Genomic DNA, 17,889 nt, shown 5'->3' on the forward strand with positions numbered 1-17,889 from the left:
TCTGGATCTAGAGTCTGGTTTGGTGACTTTCGCATATGCAGGGGGATCTGCTGTCCTGGTTAGTTGGTTAATGCCATATAATATGAATGTTTTGTACTTTAATACATGAACCTGCATGTCCAAAAGCCCTGCTTTATAGAAAGTGTCCCTGTTTGCAAACCTGTTTTTGCTGAGGCGCACCACGCTGCAGTCGTTCTCGTAGCCGCCTCTCTCGTTCAGCATCCCTGTGTGGACGATGTGTCCGACCGGCACGTCCAGGTCATTAGCACACAGACGCTGGAGCAGAACTAGGGCCTGATCGCCCGCAGACTGAAACACACACACACACAAGACATCTGAAGACTGATGAAGGTGATATATGGAAGCCACCAAATAAAAAAGTAAAAAAGGTTCATTGCAACTTTTTAACTCACAATTCAGATTTTTTCCTCTCAGAATTGTGAGATAAAAAGTCTAACTTTTACCTTGCTTATTTTTACTTTTTTCTTCCATACTGAAATGACGGTGAAGGGATGAATGGACTCACCGTGAGCTCAAACTTGGTGAAGGAGGACATGTCGATGACACACACTGCCTCCTTGCAGCACTTCACCTCTGCTCCCACGATATCAAACCAGTCGGGCTTGTAGAAGGTCTTACTCTGATCCAGCGCCAGTAAATCTGTGAGGATTCGAGACCAACACTTGTGAGACAGGGACGCTAGTGACACTGAAATATCACAGCTGGACATTTGCTTTCATATCTTAAAGTGGTAAAGGCGATCATCAAGCATCGCGTTAGTTCAGGCAGGCCACGTCAGCCAAGCCCGCATCAGCTGATAGCCAGCTGTTCATGACGTGGTCCAATCAGTGTCGACATCTATCTCAGCGGCACACATAAATCTCACTCCTTCAGCATTTCCCACATAGCTTGCTGCTCGCATCTAAACTCCCTCCTCCAACCCCAACTCCTCCTATCCAAACCTTCATCTTTCTGATCACTTGTTTTCTTTACAGGGTAATCTTGGCAAATGTTCTATTATGTATTGTATTTCACATGTAATTGCTCATTTCAACTCATGTAATTGAGAATTGTAATCATGCATATACTGGTTCTGTTCTGTACCCCATGGGGGGTTTGCCTTGCTGCTCTCCCGCTCTGTCCAGGTATAGCTGCATGGACAGGCGTGGGAGTTTTGCCCAGAACAGATCCATACCGCCAACACTAACTGTATGCTATATTATCGCAATAAATCTATTTATCCATACTTGGCGAAGTGGTCCTGACTTAAATTCATCTGCTAAGCTGCATCCATGCTAATCTGGTCAATATTGATAAAGTACACACACAGCTGGTTAAAAGTTTGGACAATAAGTAAAACACTTTGTCACACTGAAGAGGCTCAAATGAAATAGGGTACTAAAAAAAATTCTGGTCAATCCATAATACCCATTTTCCATCTAAAACGGGTAAAATAGTAATCGTAAAGGGATAGTTCAACCAAAAATGAAAATTAGCCCATGATTTACTCACCCTGAAGCCATCCTAGGTGTATATGACATTCTTCTTTTAGACGAATACAATCAGAGTTATATAAAAAAAAAAATGCCCTGGCTCTTCCAAGCTTTATAATGGCAGTGAATGGCTGTTTCTGTCCATAAAAGTGCATCTATCCATCATAAAAGTGCATCTATCCATTATGTGTGTCCAAACATTTGACAGGGTTTGTAGAATCAAACCCATCATTCTGAACCGATGGTGACAGAAAATAACCTAAACTGGGAACACATCGTGGTCAGAGCCGGTTCTCACCCTTCCCAGCAGGAACGAAGTACTTGGCTCGCTCAAAGCCGTGCTTCTCCATCCAGCGCGCTCCCTGTGTGTCGAGCCGGTCGTACAGTGGACTCGTGCGCAGCTGCCGGCCCGTCTGGAAGTCCCAGCGGGGAACCTTCAGTCCGTACAGGAGCGCTGGTGGACACACACACACAGGGAATAAACACACAAACAACTAAATCTGTCAGTAACTGTGGCTAATACTCACTCGAGTCTCTGTCAGTAACCGTAACTGTGGCTAATACTCACTCAAGTCTCTGTCAGTAACTGTGGCTAATACTCACTCAAGTCTCTGTGAGTAACTGTGGCAAATACTCACTCGAGTCTCTGTCAGTAACTGTGGCTAATACTCACTTGAGTCTCTGTCAGTAACCGTAACTGTGGCTAATACTCACTCGAGTCTCTGTCAGTAACTGTGGCTAATACTCACTTGAGTCTCTGTCAGTAACCGTAACTGTGGCTAATACTCACTCGAGTCTCTGTCAGTAACAGTGGCTAATACTCACTCGAGTCTCTGTCAGTAACTGTGGCTAATACTCACTCGAGTCTCTGTCAGTAACCGTGGCTAATACTCACTCGCTAATACTCACTCGAGTCTCTGTCAGTAACCGTAACTGCTGCTAAAACTCACTTGAGTCTCTGTCAGTAACTGTGGCTAATACTCACTCGAGTCTCTGTCAGTAACCGTGGCTAATACTCACTCGAGTCTCGGTCAGTAACCGTGGCTAATACTCACTCGAGTCTCTGTCAGTAACTGTGGATAATACTCACTCAAGTCTCTGTCAGTAACTGTGGCTAATACTCACTCGAGTCTCTGTCAGTAACCGTGGCTAATACTCACTAACTAATACTCACTCGAGTCTCTGTCAGTAACTGTGGCTAATACTCACTCGAGTCTCTGTCAGTAACTGTGGCTAATACTCACTAAAGTCTCTGTCAGTAACTGTGGCTAATACTCACTCGAGTCTCTGTCAGTAACTGCTGCTAATACTCACTCGAGTTTCTGTCAGTAACCGTGGCTAATACTCACTCGAGTCTCTGTCAGTAACTGTGGCTAATACTCACTCGAGTCTCTGTCAGTAACTGTGGCTAATACTCACTCGAGTCTCTGTCAGTAACCGTGGCTAATACTCACTCGAGTCTCTGTCAGTAACTGTGGCTAATACTCACTCGAGTCTCTGTCAGTAACTGTGGCTAATATACACTCGAGTCTCTGTCAGTAACTGTGGCTAATACTCACTCGCTAATACTCACTCGAGTCTCTGTCAGAACAGTGGCTAATACTCACCCGAGTCTCTGTCAGTAACTGTGGCTAATACACACTCGTTAATACTCACTCGAGTCTCTGTCAGTAACTGTGGCTAATACTCACTCGAGTCTCTGTCAGTAACTGTGGCTAATACTCACTCGAGTCTCTGTCAGTAACCGTGGCTAATACTCACTCGAGTCTCTGTCAGAAACTGTGGCTAATACTCACTCGAGTCTCTGTCAGTAACTGTGGCTAATACTCACTCGAGTCTCTGTCAGTAACCGTAACTGTGGCTAATACTCACTCGAGTCTCTGTCAGTAACCGTAACTGTGGCTAATACTCACTCGAGTCTCTGTCAGTAACTGTGGCTAATACTCACTTGAGTCTCTGTCAGTAACCGTAACTGTGGCTAATACTCACTCGAGTCTCTGTCAGTAACCGTAACTGTGGCTAATACTCACTCGAGTCTCTGTCAGTAACTGTGGCTAATACTCACTTGAGTCTCTGTCAGTAACCGTAAATGTGGCTAATACTCACTCGAGTCTCTGTCAGTAACCGTAACTGTGGCTAATACTCACTCGAGTCTCTGTCAGTAACTGTGGCTAATACTCACTCGAGTCTCTGTCAGTAACCATAACTGTGGCTAATACTCACTCGAGTCTCTGTCAGTAACTGTGGCTAATACTCACTCGAGTCTCTGTCAGTAACTGTGGCTAATACTCACTTGAGTCTCTGTCAGTAACCGTAACTGTGGCTAATACTCACTTGAGTCTCTGTCAGTAACCGTAACTGTGGCTAATACTCACTCGAGTCTCTGTCAGTAACTGCTGCTAATACTCACTCGAGTCTCTGTCAGTAACTGTGGCTAATACTCACTTGAGTCTCTGTCAGTAACCGTAACTGTGGCTAATACTCACTCGAGTCTCTGTCAGTAACCGTGGCTAATACTCACTCGAGTCTCTGTCAGTAACCGTGGCTAATACTCACTCGAGTCTCCATCAGTAACCGTGGCTAATACTCACTCGAGTCTCTGTCAGTAACCGTGGCTAATACTCACTCGAGTCTCTGTCAGTAACCGTGGCTAAAACTCACTCGAGTCTGTGTCAGTAACTGTGGCTAATATTCACTCGAGTCTCTGTCAGTAACTGTGGCTAATACTCACTCGAGTCTCTGTCAGTAACAGTGGCTAATACTCACTCGAGTCTCTGTCAGTAACTGTGGCTAATATTCACTCGAGTCTCTGTCAGTAACTGTGGCTAATACTCACTCGAGTCTCTGTCAGTAACCGTGGCTAATACTCACTCGAGTCTCTGTCAGTAACCGTGGCTAATACTCACTCGAGTCTCTGTCAGTAACCGTGGCTAATACTCACTCGAGTCTCGGTCAGTAACCGTGGCTAATACTCACTCGAGTCTCTGTCAGTAACCGTGGCTAATACTCACTCGAGTCTCTGTCAGAGACTCAGGGCAGCGGAGAGGAAATGGCACAAATCAAAAGACGCATCTGACCTGAGTATGTATCAATCTCTCCTCTCCTCCTTTTCTGTTGATGTTCATGCTGCAAAATCTTCATACTTCCACAACAAGATCAACAGCTCCTCCAACACACGATTACTCTTCAAGACATTCAACTCTCTCCTCTGTCCACCTCCACCACCTCCCGCCTCCTCCTTAACTGCTGACGATTTTGCGACCTTCTTCACCAACAAAACAACAGCTATCAGCAGTCAGTTCTCAGCTCCACACACACAGGAACCCAGACCGACCCCTTCCACAGCCAATACCCCTCTGTCCTCCTTTTCTTCGCTAACCGAGGAAGAAGTATCTACACTTCTCCTCTCCAGTCACCCTACCACCTGCACGCTTGACCCCATCCCCTCACACCTTCTACAAGCCATCTCTCCCACACTTCTACCATCACTCACACACATCATCAACTCATCCCTCCACACTGGCACCTTCCCTACAGCATTCAAGCAGGCTCGGGTTACTCCACTGCTCAAAAAACCAACGCTAAACACATCATTGGTAGAGAATTACAGACCTATCTCTCTCCTACCATTCATTGCGAAGATACTTGAAAGAGCTGTCTTCAACCAACTAACATCCTTCTTGTCTCTAAACAACCAGCTGGATGTCAACCAATCTGGCTTCAAGAAAGGACATTCAACTGAGACTGCATTACTGTCAGTCACAGAAGCCCTACGGATCGCAAAAGCTGCTTCCAAATCTTCAGTCCTCATTCTCCTGGATCTGTCTGCTGCCTTCGACACGGTGAATCATCAGATCCTTCTGTCCACCCTCTCATCACTGGGCATCACAGGAACATCACTCCACTGGTTTGAGTCCTATCTCACAGGTAGGTCCTTCAAGGTCGCATGGAGAGGCGAGGTATCCAGAGCACATCAGCTGACCACAGGGGTTCCCCAGGGTTCAGTTCTTGGTCCCCTCCTCTTCTCCATCTACACCACATCACTGGGACACATCATACAGGCACACGGTTTTTCCTACCACTGCTATGCTGATGACACACAGCTCTTCCTCTCCTTTCAACCAGATGATCCCACAGTAGCTGCACGGGTCTCAAGCTGTCTGGCGGACATCTCCACATGGATGAAGGAACATCACCTGCAGCTCAACCTGGCAAAGACTGAGCTTCTCGTCCTCCCTGCCAATCCATCTCTACAGCACGACTTCACCATCCAGCTAGAGTCATCATTAATCACCCCATCAAGATCGGTCAGAAATCTTGGAGTAACGTTTGATGACCAGCTGACCTTCACAGATCACATTTCAAAGACAGCTCGATCATGCAGGTTTGCACTGCACAACATCAGGAAGATCAGGCCTTTCCTAACTGAGCATGCAACACAACTTATCGTCCAGGCCCTGGTCATCTCTAGGCTTGACTACTGCAATGCCCTTCTGGCTGGACTCCCAGCATGTGCGACCAAACCCCTACAGATGATCCAGAATGCTGCAGCTCGTCTTGTCTTCAACGAGCCCAAGAGGGCCCACGTCACTCCTCTGTTCATCTCTCTGCACTGGCTACCTCTAGCTGCTCGCATCAAGTTCAAGGCACTGACGCTTGCTTACAGAACAATCACAGGCTCAGCTCCCTCCTACTTTCACTCACTCCTACGAGTCTACATCCCTACCAGACACCTACGATCGGTCAACGAGCGACGTCTCGTGGTTCCATCACAGAAAGCCACAAAATCACTTTCCAGAACATTCTCATTTACAGTTCCATGCTGGTGGAACGCTCTCCCCACCCTCATCCGGAATGCAGAATCCCTGACAACATTCAAAAAACAGCTGAAAACCAATCTCTTCCGTGAGCACTTAACCTTATAGAAAAAAAAAAAAAATCCTTTCCCTTTGAAACATCACTTATCAGGTTTATGCTACTCTGAATAATACCTGAACTTCGTATTTTGAGCACTTCCTGCGTTGTTGTTGCTTTTGCCTCTTTATGATGACTCGCTGAATTTAGTCCTAATTTGTAAGTCGCTTTGGATAAGGGCGTCTGCTAAATGACTAAATGTAAATGTAACTGTGGCTAATACTCACACGAGTCTCTGTCAGTAACTGTGGCTAATACTCACTCGAGTCTCTGTCAGTAACCGTGGCTAATACTCAATCGAGTCTCTGTCAGTAACTGTGGCTAATACTCACTCGAGTCTCTGTCAGTAACTGTGGCTAATACTCACTCGAGTCTCTGTCAGTAACTGTGGCTAATATTCACTCGAGTCTCTGTCAGTAACTGTGGCTAATACTCACTCGAGTCTCTGTCAGTAACTGTGGCTAATACTCACTCGAGTCTCTGTCAGTAATACTCACTCGAGTCTCTGTCAGTAACTGTGGCTAATATTCACTCGAGTCTCTGTCAGTAACTGTGGCTAATACTCACTCGCTAATACTCACTCGAGTCTCTGTCAGAACAGTGGCTAATACTCACTCGAGTCTCTGTCAGTAACTGTGGCTAATACTCACTCGAGTCTCTGTCAGTAACTGTGGCTAATACTCACTCGAGTCTCTGTCAGTAACCATGGCTAATACTCATTCGAGTCTCTGTCAGTTGTGGCTAATACTCACTCGAGTCTCTGTCAGTAACTGTGGCTAATACTCACTCAAGTCTCTGTCAGTAACCGTAACTGTGGCTAATACTCACTCGAGTCTCTGTCAGTAACCGTAACTGTGGCTAATACTCACTTGAGTCTCTGTCAGTAACCGTAACTGTGGCTAATACTCACTCGAGTCTCTGTCAGTAACCGTAACTGTGGCTAATACTCACTCGAGTCTCTGTCAGTAACTGTGGCTAATACTCACTTGAGTCTCTGTCAGTAACCGTAACTGTGGCTAATACTCACTCGAGTCTCTGTCAGTAACCGTAACTGTGGCTAATACTCACTCGAGTCTCTGTCAGTAACTGTGGCTAATACTCACTCGAGTCTCTGTCAGTAACCGTAACTGTGGCTAATACTCACTTGTGGCTAATACTCACTCGAGTCTCTGTCAGTAACGGTAACTGTGGCCAATACTCACTCGAGTCTCTGTCAGTAACTGTGGCTAATACTCACTTGAGTCTCTGTCAGTAACCGTAACTGTGGCTAATACTCACTCGAGTCTCTGTCAGTAACTGCTGCTAATACTCACTCGAGTCTCTGTCAGTAACTGTGGCTAATACTCACTCGAGTCTCTGTCAGTGACCGTAACTGTGGCTAATACTCACTCGAGTCTCTGTCAGTAACCGTAACTGTGGCTAATACTCACTCGAGTCTCTGTCAGTAACTGCTGCTAATACTCACTCGAGTCTCTGTCAGTAACCGTGGCTAATACTCACTCGAGTCTCTGTCAGTAACCATGGCTAATACTCACTCGAGTCTCCGTCATTAACTGTGGCTAATACTCACTCGAGTCTCTGTCAGTAACCGTGGCTAATACTCACTCGAGTCTCTGTCAGTAACCGTGGCTAATACTCACTCGAGTCTCTGTCAGTAACTGTGGCTAATACTCACTCGAGTCTCTGTCAGTAACTGTGGCTAATACTCACTCGAGTCTCTGTCAGTAACTGTGGCTAATACTCACTCGAGTCTCTGTCAGTAACTGCTGCTAATACTCACTCGAGTCTCTGTCAGTAACCGTGGCTAATACTCACTCGAGTCTCTGTCAGTAACCGTGGCTAATACTCACTCGAGTCTCTGTCAGAGACTCAGGGCAGCGGAGAGGAAATGGCACAAATCAAAAGACGCATCTGACCTGAGTATGTATCAATCTCTCCTCTCCTCCTTTTCTGTTGATGTTCATGCTGCAAAATCTTCATACTTCCACAACAAGATCAACAGCTCCTCCAACACACGATTACTCTTCAAGACATTCAACTCTCTCCTCTGTCCACCTCCACCACCTCCCGCCTCCTCCTTAACTGCTGACGATTTTGCGACCTTCTTCACCAACAAAACAACAGCTATCAGCAGTCAGTTCTCAGCTCCACACACACAGGAACCCAGACCGACCCCTTCCACAGCCAATACCCCTCTGTCCTCCTTTTCTTCGCTAACCGAGGAAGAAGTATCTACACTTCTCCTCTCCAGTCACCCTACCACCTGCACGCTTGACCCCATCCCCTCACACCTTCTACAAGCCATCTCTCCCACACTTCTACCATCACTCACACACATCATCAACTCATCCCTCCACACTGGCACCTTCCCTACAGCATTCAAGCAGGCTCGGGTTACTCCACTGCTCAAAAAACCAACGCTAAACACATCATTGGTAGAGAATTACAGACCTATCTCTCTCCTACCATTCATTGCGAAGACACTTGAAAGAGCTGTCTTCAACCAACTAACATCCTTCTTGTCTCTAAACAACCAGCTGGATGTCAACCAATCTGGCTTCAAGAAAGGACATTCAACTGAGATTGCATTACTGTCAGTCACAGAAGCCCTACGGATCGCAAAAGCTGCTTCCAAATCTTCAGTCCTCATTCTCCTGGATCTGTCTGCTGCCTTCGACACGGTGAATCATCAGATCCTTCTGTCCACCCTCTCATCACTGGGCATCACAGGAACATCACTCCACTGGTTTGAGTCCTATCTCACAGGTAGGTCCTTCAAGGTCGCATGGAGAGGCGAGGTATCCAGAGCACATCAGCTGACCACAGGGGTTCCCCAGGGTTCAGTTCTTGGTCCCCTCCTCTTCTCCATCTACACCACATCACTGGGACACATCATACAGGCACACGGTTTTTCCTACCACTGCTATGCTGATGACACACAGCTCTTCCTCTCCTTTCAACCAGATGATCCCACAGTAGCTGCACGGGTCTCAAGCTGTCTGGCGGACATCTCCACATGGATGAAGGAACATCACCTGCAGCTCAACCTGGCAAAGACTGAGCTTCTCGTCCTCCCTGCCAATCCATCTCTACAGCACGACTTCACCATCCAGCTAGAGTCATCATTAATCACCCCATCAAGATCGGTCAGAAATCTTGGAGTAACGTTTGATGACCAGCTGACCTTCACAGATCACATTTCAAAGACAGCTCGATCATGCAGGTTTGCACTGCACAACATCAGGAAGATCAGGCCTTTCCTAACTGAGCATGCAACACAACTTATCGTCCAGGCCCTGGTCATCTCTAGGCTTGACTACTGCAATGCCCTTCTGGCTGGACTCCCAGCATGTGCGACCAAACCCCTACAGATGATCCAGAATGCTGCAGCTCGTCTTGTCTTCAACGAGCCCAAGAGGGCCCACGTCACTCCTCTGTTCATCTCTCTGCACTGGCTACCTCTAGCTGCTCGCATCAAGTTCAAGGCACTGACGCTTGCTTACAGAACAATCACAGGCTCAGCTCCCTCCTACTTTCACTCACTCCTACGAGTCTACATCCCTACCAGACACCTACGATCGGTCAACGAGCGACGTCTCGTGGTTCCATCACAGAAAGCCACAAAATCACTTTCCAGAACATTCTCATTTACAGTTCCATGCTGGTGGAACGCTCTCCCCACCCTCATCCGGAATGCAGAATCCCTGACAACATTCAAAAAACAGCTGAAAACCAATCTCTTCCGTGAGCACTTAACCTTATAGAAAAAAAAAAAAATTCCTTTCCCTTTGAAACATCACTTATCAGGCTTATGCTACTCTGAATAATACCTGAACTTCGTATTTTGAGCACTTCCTGCGTTGTTGTTGCTTTTGCCTCTTTATGATGACTCGCTGAATTTAGTCCTAATTTGTAAGTCGCTTTGGATAAGGGCGTCTGCTAAATGACTAAATGTAAATGTAAATGTAACTGTGGCTAATACTCACACGAGTCTCTGTCAGTAACTGTGGCTAATACTCACTCGAGTCTCTGTCAGTAACCGTGGCTAATACTCAATCGAGTCTCTGTCAGTAACTGTGGCTAATACTCACTCGAGTCTCTGTCAGTAACTGTGGCTAATACTCACTCGAGTCTCTGTCAGTAACTGTGGCTAATATTCACTCGAGTCTCTGTCAGTAACTGTGGCTAATATTCACTCGAGTCTCTGTCAGTAACTGTGGCTAATACTCACTCGAGTCTCTGTCAGTAACTGTGGCTAATACTCACTCGAGTCTCTGTCAGTAATACTCACTCGAGTCTCTGTCAGTAACTGTGGCTAATATTCACTCGAGTCTCTGTCAGTAACTGTGGCTAATACTCACTCGCTAATACTCACTCGAGTCTCTGTCAGAACAGTGGCTAATACTCACTCGAGTCTCTGTCAGTAACTGTGGCTAATACTCACTCGTTAATACTCACTCGAGTCTCTGTCAGTAACTGTGGCTAATACTCACTCGAGTCTCTGTCAGTAACTGTGGCTAATACTCACTCGAGTCTCTGTCAGTAACTGTGGCTAATACTCACTCGAGTCTCTGTCAGTAACCATGGCTAATACTCATTCGAGTCTCTGTCAGTTGTGGCTAATACTCACTCGAGTCTCTGTCAGTAACTGTGGCTAATACTCACTCAAGTCTCTGTCAGTAACCGTAACTGTGGCTAATACTCACTCGAGTCTCTGTCAGTAACCGTAACTGTGGCTAATACTCACTCGAGTCTCTGTCAGTAACCGTAACTGTGGCTAATACTCACTCGAGTCTCTGTCAGTAACCGTAACTGTGGCTAATACTCACTTGAGTCTCTGTCAGTAACCGTAACTGTGGCTAATACTCACTCGAGTCTCTGTCAGTAACCGTAACTGTGGCTAATACTCACTCGAGTCTCTGTCAGTAACTGTGGCTAATACTCACTTGAGTCTCTGTCAGTAACCGTAACTGTGGCTAATACTCACTCGAGTCTCTGTCAGTAACCGTAACTGTGGCTAATACTCACTCGAGTCTCTGTCAGTAACTGTGGCTAATACTCACTCGAGTCTCTGTCAGTAACCGTAACTGTGGCTAATACTCACTTGTGGCTAATACTCACTCGAGTCTCTGTCAGTAACGGTAACTGTGGCCAATACTCACTCGAGTCTCTGTCAGTAACTGTGGCTAATACTCACTTGAGTCTCTGTCAGTAACCGTAACTGTGGCTAATACTCACTCGAGTCTCTGTCAGTAACTGCTGCTAATACTCACTCGAGTCTCTGTCAGTAACTGTGGCTAATACTCACTCGAGTCTCTGTCAGTGACCGTAACTGTGGCTAATACTCACTCGAGTCTCTGTCAGTAACCGTAACTGTGGCTAATACTCACTCGAGTCTCTGTCAGTAACTGCTGCTAATACTCACTCGAGTCTCTGTCAGTAACCGTGGCTAATACTCACTCGAGTCTCCATCAGTAACCGTGGCTAATACTCACTCGAGTCTCTGTCAGTAACCATGGCTAATACTCACTCGAGTCTCCGTCATTAACTGTGGCTAATACTCACTCGAGTCTCTGTCAGTAACCGTGGCTAATACTCACTCGAGTCTCTGTCAGTAACCGTGGCTAATACTCACTCGAGTCTCTGTCAGTAACTGTGGCTAATACTCACTCGAGTCTCTGTCAGTAACTGTGGCTAATACTCACTCGAGTCTCTGTCAGTAACTGTGGCTAATACTCACTCGAGTCTCTGTCAGTAACTGCTGCTAATACTCACTCGAGTCTCTGTCAGTAACCGTGGCTAATACTCACTCGAGTCTCTGTCAGTAACCGTGGCTAATACTCACTCGAGTCTCTGTCAGTAACCGTGGCTAAAACTCACTCGAGTCTGTGTCAGTAACTGTGGCTAATATTCACTCGAATCTCTGTCAGTAACTGCTGCTAATACTCACTCGAGTCTCTGTCAGTAACCGTGGCTAATACTCACTCGAGTCTCTGTCAGTAACCGTGGCTAAAACTCACTCGAGTCTGTGTCAGTAACTGTGGCTAATATTCACTCGAGTCTCTGTCAGTAACTGTGGCTAATACTCACTCGAGTCTCTGTCAGTAACAGTGGCTAATACTCACTCGAGTCTCTGTCAGTAACAGTGGCTAATACTCACTCGAGTCTCTGTCAGTAACTGTGGCTAATATTCACTCGAGTCTCTGTCAGTAACTGTGGCTAATACTCACTCGAGTCTCTGTCAGTAACAGTGGCTAATACTCACTCGAGTCTCTGTCAGTAACTGTGGCTAATACTCACTCGAGTCTGTCAGTAACCATAGCTACTACTCACTCGCTAATACTCACTCGAGTCTCCGTCATTAACTGTGGCTAATACTCACTCGAGTCTCTGTCAGTAACCGTGGCTAATACTCACTCGAGTCTCTGTCAGTAACCGTGACTAATACTCACTCGAGTCTCTGTCAGTAACCGTGGCTAAAACTCAATCGAGTCTGTGTCAGTAACTGTGGCTAATATTCACTCGAGTCTCTGTCAGTAACTGTGGCTAATACTCACTCGAGTCTCTGTCAGTAACTGTGGCTAATACTCACTCGAGTCTCTGTCAGTAACAGTGGCTAATACTCACTCGAGTCTCTCTGTCAGTAACCGTGGCTAATACTCATTCGAGTCTCTGTCAGTAACAGTAGCTAATACTCACTCGAGTCTCTGTCAGTAACTGTGGCTAATACTCACTCGAGTCTCTGTCAGTAACTGTGGCTAATACTCACTCGCTAATACTCACTCGAGTCTCTGTCAGTAACTGTGGCTAATACTCACTCGAGTCTCTGTCAGTAACTGTGGCTAATACTCACTCGAGTCTCTGTCAGTAACTGTGGCTAATACTCACTCGAGTCTCTGTCAGTAACTGTGGCTAATACTCACTCGAGTCTCTGTCAGTAACCGTAACTGTGGCTAATACTCACTTGAGTCTCTGTCATGAACTGTGGCTAATACTCATGTTAGTAAGAGTGGCTGATACTCACGCATGACTTCCATCACTCGATGGCGCAGGAACGTGCGGCTGCTTTGCAGGTTCCCGAAGCGCTTGATGTCCAGCGGCCACACGTTAGCACTGGGGTATCCGTACGTCATCCACTCTGCCAGATATCTGCGGGAAGAAGAAGCTGTTGTGAACTTATCAAACTCAAAGCTGCAGAAACGTCCAGCAGAGCTGTTATCTTACTTCCCCGCTCCGCCCGCGAACGAGAGCCCGGACGAGTTCATGCCCGCCAACACGAAGTATCCATAGATCCCCGGCGTCTCTCCCATCAGGCAGCGCATGTCCGGAGTGAAGGATTCTGGGCAGTTGACCAGCTGTTGGATCTCACAGGCCTCAAGCCCAGGCATCCGGCGCAGCAGAGCGCTCAACATGGGCTCTATGGGGAACCACACGACAACACTCACAACTCACATATGACCATATACACGTGTGTTTCTGTGGGCTCTGTGGGGAACCACACGACAACACTTCATCCAGGAGACTCATATATGACCATATACACGTGTGTTTCTGTGGGCTCTACGGGGAACCACACGACAACACTTCATCCAGGAGACTCATATATGACCATATACACATGTGTTTCGGTGCAAACACAGCTGGTGTTAGGTAACTTAAGCACCATTATAATCAGTGAAGCTGAAACTCTTGTGATAATAACGGAAGCAGATGTAAGTCATGTAGAGGGCAGGATTATACCAACTGTGAATGCATGCCATGTACAGTGGGGAGAACAAGTATTTGATACACTGCCGATTTTGCAGGTTTTCCTACTTACAAAGCATGTAGAGGTCTGTAATTTTTATCATAGGTACACTTCAACTGTGAGAGACAGAATCTAAAACAAAAATCCGGAAAATCACATTGTATGATTTTTAAATAATTAATTTGCATTTTATTGCATGACAAAAGTATTTGATCACCTACCAACCAGTAAGAATTCTGGCTCTCACAGACCTGCTAGTTTTTCTTTAAGAAGCCCTCCTGTCCTCCACTCATTACCTGTATTAACTGCACCTGTTTGAACCCGTTACCTGTATAAAAGACACCTGTCCACACACTCAATCAAACAGACTCCAACCTCTCCACAATGGCCAAGACCAGAGAGCTGTGTAAGGACATCAGGGATAAAATTGTAGACCTGCACAAGGCTGGGATGGGCTACAGGACAATAGGCAAGCAGCTTGGTGAGAAGGAAACAACTGTTGGCGCAATTATTAGAAAATGGAAGAAGTTCAAGATGACGGTCAATCTCCCTCGGTCTGGGGCACCATGCAAGATCTCACCTCGTGGGGCATCAATGATCATGAGGAAGGTGAGGGATCAGCCCAGAACTACACGGCAGGACCTGGTCAATGACCTGAAGAGAGCTGGGACCACAGTCTCAAAGAAAACCATTAGTAACACACTACGCCGTCATGGATTAAAATCCTGCAGCGCACGCAAGATCCCCCTGCTCAAGCCAGCGCATGTCCAGGCCCATCTGAAGTTTGCCAATGACAATCTGGATGATCCAGAGGAGGAATGAGAGAAGGTCATGTGGTCTGATGAGACAAAAATAGAGCTTTTTGGTCTAAACTCCACTCGCCGTGTTTGGAGGAAAAAGAAGGATGAGTACAACCCCAAGAACACCATCCCAACCGTGAAGCATGGAGGTGGAAACATCATTCTTTGGGGATGCTTTTCTGCAAAGGGGACAGGACGACTGCACCGTATTGAGGGGAGGATGGATGGGGCCATGTATCACGAGATCTTGGCCAACAACCTCCTTCCCTCAGTAAGAGCATTGAAGATGGGTCGTGGCTGGGTCTTCCAGCATGACAACGACCCGAAACACACAGCGAGAGCAACTAAGGAGTGGCTCCGTAAGCAGCATCTCAAGGTCCTGGAGTGGCCTAGCCAGTCTCCAGACCTGAACCCAATAGAAAATCTTTGGAGGGAGCTGAATGTCCGTATTGCCCAGCGACAGCCCCGAAACCTGGAGGATCTGGAGAATGTCTGTATGGAGGAGTGGGCCACAATCCCTGCTGCAGTGTGTGCAAACCTGGTCAAGAACTACAGGAAACGTATGATCTCTGTAATTGTAAACAAAGGTTTCTGTACCAAATATTAAGTTCTGCTTTTCTGATCAAATACTTTTGTCATGCAATAAAATGCAAATTAATTACTTAAAAATCATACAATGTGATTTTCTGGATTTTTGTTTTAGATTCCGTCACTCACAGTTGAAGTGTACCTATGATAAAAAATGACAGACTTCTACATGCTTTGTAAGTGGGAAAACCTGCAAAATCAGCAGTGTATCAAATACTTGTTCTCCCCACTGTATATATATATATATATATATATATATATATATATATACACAGTGCCCTCCACAATTATTGGCACCCCTGTTTAAGATGTGGTCGTGGACTTCTAAAAATGCTCCTTTTTTTTTAAACAACATAGAACCCAAATGCAAAAAAAGAGAAAAATCCAACCTTTCATTTAAGTACATTACTTTGGTGGTAAAAAAATAAAATAAATCACACATAAAAAAAAAATAAAAAAAATAATTGAAATCATGTGTCCCACAATTATTGGCACCCCTAACAATTCCGCTGAAAAATGTAATTGATTTTTTTTAAAATATATTTTTCTGTAGTTGCTAAAGTTGGTCAGGGTATCTAGGAACTTTTAATTAGTAATTCATGACTTCCTGTTTCCCTGGGGTATAAATATGATGTGACACAGAGGCCTAAATCTCTTACCCATTTGTCAACATGGCAAAGACAAGAGAACACACCAATCAAGTAAGGCAGATGTGTGTCGACCTTCATAAGTCAGGCAATGGCTACAAGAAAATAGCCACTCGCCTTAACTTGCCCGTATCTACAGTCAGAGGAATCATTAAGAAGTTTAAAACAACTGGAACAGTGACAAACAAGGCTGGAAGAGGTCCCAAGTTTATCTTGCCACAATGCACAGTGAGGAGGATGGTAAGAGAAGTAAAAAAAAGTCCTAAGCTCACTGTCACAGAATTGCATCAAAGAGTGGCATCTTGGGGTCACAAAGTCTCCAAAACAACCATCAGACGCTCTCTACATGCCAACAAGCTGTTTGGGAGGCATGCAAGGAAAAAGCCTTTTCTCACTAACACTCACAAACATAAACGTCTGGAGTTTGCTAAGCGGCACTGGGACTTCAACTGGGATCGTGTGCTTTGGTCAGATGAGACTGAGATTGAGCTTTTTGGCAACAAACACTCTAAGTGGGTCTGGCGTAAAACAAAAGACGAGTATGCCGAAAAGCACCTCATGCCCACCGTGAAGTATGGTGGAGGATCTGTGATGCTGTGGGCCTGTTTCTCTTCCAAAGGCCCTGGGAACCTTGTTAGGGTGCATGGCATTATGAACGCTTTGAACTACCAGGACATTTTAAATAAAAACCTGATGGCTGAAGATGGGTCGTCATTGGGTCTTTCAGCAGGATAATGATCCAAAACATGTGGCAAAATCTACACAAAAATGGTTCAGCAGTCACAAACTCAAGGTCCTCCCATGGCCATCTCAGTCCCCAGACCTCAACCCAATCGAAAACCTGTGGGGCGAGCTAAAGAGGAGAGTGCATAAGAGAGGACCCAGGACACTGGATGATCTAGAAAGATTGTGCAAAGAAGAATGGTCAAAGATCCCTCTCTCTGTGTTCTCCAATCTTGTGAAATGTTATAGGAGGAGATTAAGTGCTGTTAGTACTGGTGTCTGTCTTGTTGGCAAAAGGGGGTTGTACAAAGTATTAACATCAGGGGTGCCAATAATTGTGGGACACATGATTTCAAGTTTTTTTTTTTCTAAATGTGTGATTTTTTTTTTTTACCACCAAAGTAATGTACTTAAATAAAAGGTTGGATTTTTTTCTTTTTTTGCATTTGGGTTCTATGTTGTTTAAAAAAAAAGGGATTTTAGAAGAAAATTATTTTTAGAAGTCCTCGACCATGATGTTTAACTATCAAATCTGAAGTAACAAAGCCTTTATAAATCCAGGGTGGAGTTTTTGGGAAGGTCCATTTTATGTGCAAATTACAATGACTAATCTACAAACATTATAAAGTAAAGCTCGCTAAATTAGTTTTTTTGCTTTTGATAAATTGGCTGGGTAAGAAATCTGACTGGCTGGTTACTGTTTCATCTATCAGTGACCTTCGCTGGTAGAGTTTCGTATCCTGCATCAGACTTTTAACTAGCGGTAATAAAGCCAATCTGATGTGTGGGTCATTATGACAGAACAAACATTCCCAAGCGCCTGAAAGACGAGACGCAGGAGCGAACGATCACGGCACTGCTAAAGTTAGATCTCAGCGGTTGAGCAATGACTACTACACCACTCACAACACCAGTGTACATCAACAAATGTTAACAAGAACAGCAAGAACAGCAATTTATAACACAACATGATTTCA

General features: G+C 45.6%; 1 protein-coding gene across 5 annotated transcripts in view; it reads right to left on the reverse strand.

The window, feature by feature from the left end:
• The window catches only part of pdpr (pyruvate dehydrogenase phosphatase regulatory subunit), a 64,302-nt gene that overhangs the window by 22,172 nt on the left and 24,241 nt on the right, over positions 1-17,889 (reverse strand). For all 5 annotated transcript variants that reach the window (XR_014209225.1, XR_014209226.1, XM_082182053.1 and 2 more), the window contains 5 exons: positions 13,632-13,824; positions 13,432-13,556; positions 1,792-1,947; positions 527-660; positions 161-309 (listed from right to left, as the gene is read on the reverse strand). Coding sequence is in view for 3 of the 5 variants with exons in the window: in XM_082182053.1 (XP_082038179.1) it covers positions 161-309; positions 527-660; positions 1,792-1,947; positions 13,432-13,556; positions 13,632-13,824 (757 nt within the window). In the remaining 2 variants the exon portion in view is untranslated. The remainder of the gene's footprint in view (positions 1-160; positions 310-526; positions 661-1,791; positions 1,948-13,431; positions 13,557-13,631; positions 13,825-17,889) is intronic.

The sequence above is a fragment of the Leuciscus leuciscus genome (genome assembly GCF_965113295.1).
Source record: "Leuciscus leuciscus genome assembly, chromosome: 10".
NCBI lineage: Eukaryota > Metazoa > Chordata > Actinopteri > Cypriniformes > Leuciscidae > Leuciscus > Leuciscus leuciscus.